This window comes from Lampetra fluviatilis, unplaced genomic scaffold (assembly GCF_964198595.1).
Source record: "Lampetra fluviatilis unplaced genomic scaffold, kcLamFluv1.1 SCAFFOLD_1276, whole genome shotgun sequence".
Lineage (NCBI taxonomy): Eukaryota > Metazoa > Chordata > Hyperoartia > Petromyzontiformes > Petromyzontidae > Lampetra > Lampetra fluviatilis.
This window is the reverse complement of record NW_027621185.1, coordinates 5,057-10,581: the sequence shown is the minus strand read 5'-3', so window position 1 is coordinate 10,581 and position 5,525 is coordinate 5,057. Positions and strand designations below refer to the sequence as shown.

Here is a 5,525-nt window from a genome sequence, read left to right as displayed (position 1 = left end):
CACTGCACCATAGACTCAACACTGCCCATCGACTCAACACTGCCCATAGACTCAACACTGCACCATAGACTCAACACTGCACCACAGACTCAACACTGCACCATAGACTCAACACTGCACCATAGACTCAACACTGCCCATAGACTCAACACTGCACCATAGACTCAACACTGCACCACAGACTCAACACTGCCCATAGACTCAACACTGCACCATAGACTCAACACTGCACCATAGACTCAACACTGCCCATCGACTCAACACTGCCCATAGACTCAGCACTGCACCATAGACTCAACACTGACCACACAAGACCCACGTGGTCTACTGAAGGCTTCAGCTGGTCTAGAGGGAGATCTACAGGTGAGAGAGAGAGGGGGGGGGGGTGTAGGCTGGTGGTGGGGGCTGCCCACGTGGTCTACTGAAGGCTTCAGCTGGTCTAGAGGGAGATCTACAGGTGAGAGAGAGAGAGGGGGGGGGGGGGGTGTAGGGTGGTGGTGGGGGCTGCCCACGTGGTCTACTGAAGGCTTCATCTGGCCTAGGTATCTTCAACGGGATATTTGGGACAGCCATTCCAAGTCTCTACAGCGCTGTGTTTTGCTTGCCACAGGCGGTGTGGAGGAGGTGGAGGAGGTGGAGGAGGAGGTGGAGGAGGTGGAGGAGGTGGAGGAGGAGATGGAGGAGGAGGAGATGGAGGAGATGGCTTCCTCTCTGCCCGTGGAGCCGTTCGTTGTGAAACTAGAAGATGGTGGTGGCGGTGATGGTGGTGGTGGTGGCGGCGGTGGTGGCGGTGATGGTGGTGGTGATGGTGGTGGTGGTGGCGGCGGTGGTGGTGGCGGTGATGGTGGCGGTGGTGGTGGCGGTGATGGTGGTGGTGGCGGTGGTGGTGATGGTGGTGGTGATGGTGGCGGTGGTGGTGATGGTGGTGGCGGTGATGGTGGTGGCGGTGGTGGTGGTGGTGGTGGTGATGGTGGCGGTGATGGTGATGGTGGTGGTGATGGTGGTGGTGGTGGCGGCGGTGGTGGCGGTGATGGTGGCGGTGATGGTGGCGGTGGTGGTGGTGGTGGTGGTGGTGGCGGTGGTGGTGATGGTGGTGGTGGTGGCGGCGGTGGTGGCGGTGATGGTGGTGGTGATGGTGGTGGTGGTGGCGGCGGTGGTGGCGGTGATGGTGGCGGTGATGGTGGCGGTGGTGGTGGTGGTGGCGGTGGTGGTGGTGGCGGTGGTGGTGATGGTGGCGGTGATGGTGGCAGTGATGGTGGTGGTGGTAGTGATGGTGGTGGTGGTCAGGAGGAGAATTGGCGGAGTGAGCCGTGGCTCCAGGTGAAGGTGGAGATAGGCGACAGCGAAGATGGTGAGTGGCCACTACTGAACAGACCCTCACGATACGTAGTGTAGTGTATAGTGTAGTGTATAGTGTAGTGTATAGTGTAGTGTATAGTGTAGTGTATAGTGTAGTGTATAGTGTAGTGTATAGTGTAGTGTATAGTAGTGTATAGTGTAGTGTATAGTGTATTGTATAGTAGTGTATAGTGTAGTGTATAGTAGTAGTGTATAGTGTAATGTATAGTAGTAGTGTATAGTATAGTGTATAGTAGTGTAGTGTATAGTGTAGTGTATAGTGTAGTGTATAGTGTAGTGTATAGTAGTGTATAGTGTAGTGTATAGTGTAGTGTATAGTAGTGTATAGTAGTGTATAGTGTAGTGTATAGTGTAGTGTATAGTAGTGTATAGTAGTGTATAGTGTAGTGTATAGTAGTGTACACACTCATAGAGACCCACAGAGACTCATATAGACCCACAGAGACCCATACCAGACCCACACTCATGGAGACCCACACTCATAGAGACCCACACTCATAGAGACCCACACTCATAGAGACCCACACTCATAGACCCACACTCATAGAGACCCACACTCATAGAGACCCACACTCATAGAGACCCACAGAGACCCACAGAGACACAGAGAGACCCACAGAGACACACAGAGACGCACAGAGACACAGAGAGACCCACAGAGACCCACAGAGACCCATAGAGACCCTAAAACGAAACTACGTTTAATGTTACCAGCTGTCATGCCCCACCTAAGCACCCCCCCCCCATGACCCCCCCCCACACTCCCCCCCCCACACGACCCCCCCCACACACGACCCCCCCCCACGACCCCACACCCCCCCCCCACACACACTCCCCCCTCTCAAGGTCGTGAATCCGACGCCGTCACCGTCCGAGTCAAGGAGGAGGAGGAGCGGCTGTCCTCCGCCGAACAACAACAACAACATCAACAACAACAAGAACAACAACATCAACAACAACAAGAACAAGCAGCAGCGCGCCGCCCCTTCAAGGAAGAAGAGTCGCCGCCCGACGAGTCATCGAGCGTCTTCCCTTCCTCATTCGACGGCCTTCGACCCCGACCTCCGGCGGAGGTGGAGGTGGTCCTGGAAGAGTCCGACCGCGGCAGCCGGCAGTCTGGGACCCGCCGGAAGGCCCCGGTGACCAAGAAGAAGGCCAAGAAGAAGGCCAAGAACCATGCTTGCCCCGAGTGCGGCAACTCCTTCACGTGCCCCTCGGCGCTGAGGACTCACGCGCTCACACACTCGGGGGAGAGGCCGCATGGCTGCGTCGTGTGCTGCGCCCGATTCGCTCGCCCATCCGCCCTCAAGCGGCACATGTCCAGGCACGTGGCGGCTTCAGCAGCGGCAGCAGCTGCGGCCTCAGGGAGGGCTCCGAGGCCCAGCCCCGTGGCGTCCGAGATCGGCCGCTCGCCGTCGTTGTCCGAGGCCGCCGACGCCGCCGACATGGATGAGGAGGAGGAGCGGCCTTCCGTGAAGTGCCCGTCCTGTGGAAAGACCTTCCGCCAGCCGTCGGCGCTCAGCGTCCACCTGAGGACCCACTCGGGCGAGGCGGGCCGGTCCCACCGTTGCAGGGCGTGCCGCCGAGACTTCGTGAGCGTGTCGGCCTTCAAGGACCACGCGATGACCCACGGCGGCCGGAGGCTCCACAGGTGTCCGCTGTGCGCCAAGAACTTCGTGAGCTCGTCTGCGTGCGGCCGCCACGTGGCCACGCACGACGCCGGGAGGCCCCACAAGTGCTTCGTGTGCGGCGGTAATTTCGCCGACCCGTCCAACCTCGAGCTGCACATCAGGTGCCTGAGGCACTACCGCTCGTAGGCCTCGAACCTGCCCGTCAGGTGGGTCAGGCACTGCCAGTCGTAGGCCTGGACGTTAGGTGCTTGAGGCACTACAGGTCTAACTCACTCACAACAACCGCCATTCGACTCATCTATCCACTCACCCACACACTCACTCACCCACTCAACCATCCACTCACCCACACACTCACCAACTCATCAAATTCACTCACACACCAACACACTCACTCATCCACTCATCCATCCATCCACTCACCTACACACGTACCCACTCATCCATTCACTCACCCACCCACACACTCACTCACCCACTCATCCATCCACTCACCCACACACTCACCAACTCATCAAATTCACTCACACACCAACACACTCACTCACCCACTCAACCATCCACTCACCCACACACTCACACACTCATCCATCCATCCACTCACTCACCCACTCACTCACCCACTCACTCACCCACTCATCCATTCACTCACCCACCCACACACTCATTCACCCACTCATCCATCCACTCAACCACACTCAAACACTCGCCCACCCAGTCACACACTCACTCGCCCACTCGTGGGGGGGAATGGATATAAGCGGGAGCCCGGAAGAGATCGGGGCAGTCGGGGAAGTTAAGAGTCTGAGCCACGTTGGGTGACGAGAGAGAGAGATCCGCGCCATCGGCCACGTGGCCAAAGGACCTCAGCACGCCGTCGGCCAACGGTGTGCGGAGTGCGGGAGTAGAGGAGCTAACGGAGGAGCGTGCGGGGCGCGCGAGAGGGAGTGTGCGTGGGGCGCGCGCGAGACGACGCTGGTCCGTGGATGAGGCCAGTGGGGGGTGCGGAGAAGAACCTGAATAAAAGACAAGCGGAGACCAGCAGTGCCTGACGGGGTCTTTTATTACACACGTGTATATATACACCTCTTCAAGATGTGTCTCTGAGTACTCCGTTAATCTCGTGGCAACCCTCCCACATCCCACGATCCCCCACATTTACAGGGGAAGAACGCCCTGGCATTACAATGCATAGCGGTGGCAGAATGGGGAGTGGAGTTTGGGGGAAAAAGCAGAATCTACCTTTCATTCTACCGGTCGCCCCATGACATTTGTAATGTGAGGATACATCCGGGTCGCTGACGGATCACAACTCGTCACGATGATTGGCTCTGCCGGTCCTGGCCCATAGCCAATGAGGGTGAAGCCTAGGGGCGTGGCCCTGACGTAATGGGAAGATGACAGCTGCAAGTAGATGATTGGTTCTGCTGGCTTTAGCCACAGCCAATGGGGAGACGAGTCAGGGGCGTGGTCCCGGGAGCCTACGGTGGAGTCTGGAAGATTCCATAGAGGCTAACCAGGATTGGTGGAAAGGTACCACGTGACCCGGGGTATTAAATAGCGGTGGAGACAAACGACACTTGGTCAGAACTGGAACGAATGGAGGGAGAGGCCACGCGGGAGCGGGGTCCAGGCTGCCACGTGGTCTAGGCTGCCACGTGGTCCAGGCTGCCACGTGGTCCAGGCTGGCCACGTGGTCCAGGCTGGCCACGTGGTCCAGGCTGCCACGTGGTCCAGGCTGCCACGGGGTCCAGGCTGCCACGTGGTCCAGGCTGCCACGTGGTCCAGGCTGCCACGTGGTCCAGGCTGCCACGTGGTCCAGGCTGCCCACGTGGTCCAGGCTGCCACGTGGTCCAGGTTGCCACGTGGTCCAGGCTGCCACGTGGTCCAGGCTGCCCACGTGGTCCAGGCTGCCACGTGGTCCAGGTTGCCACGTGGTCCAGGCTGCCACGTGGTCCAGGCTGGCCACGTGGTCCATGCTGCCACGTGGTCCAGGCTGCCACGTGGCTGCGCACGTGTCTCTCTCTCTCTATCCCTCTCACGTTGTCAGCAGCGTGAAGGAGTGTTGTCAAGAAAGACAAATAAAGACCGGATTCCACATTTGCTGGGGGCTCGTCCGGGAGTTGTTTCGAGTTGGAGGGGGTGGGAATAAACCGTGGTTTCAAGGAGACACGGTTTATTGTTTGTGTATACCAATGTACCATCCACTCTCCCACACACTCACCCACTCATCCATCCACTCACCAACACACTCACACAATTACTTACCCACTCATCCATCCACTCAACCACTCACCCAAACACTCACCAACTCAGCCACACACTCACTCGCCCACTCTCAGCCAACAAACTCAGTCACCCACTCATCCATCCACTCACCCACTCATCCACACGATCACTCACCCACTCAACCATCCACTTACAAACTCACTCACACACTCATCCACTCACTCATCCATCCACTCACCCACTCATCCATCCACTCACCCACTCACACACTCATCCATCCACTCACTCACCCACTCATCCATCCAC

General features: G+C 58.1%; 1 protein-coding gene across 1 annotated transcript; it reads left to right on the top strand.

The window, feature by feature from the left end:
* Window positions 1–1,167: 1,167 nt before the first annotated feature.
* LOC144954900 (uncharacterized) lies at window positions 1,168–4,020 on the top strand (the record flags this gene model as incomplete). The annotated part of the gene is made up of 2 exons (XM_078885287.1): window positions 1,168–1,351; window positions 2,206–4,020. Coding segments are annotated over 2 exons (1,155 nt in total), but the record flags the coding sequence as incomplete, so codon positions are not given.
* Window positions 4,021–5,525: the final 1,505 nt, after the last annotated feature.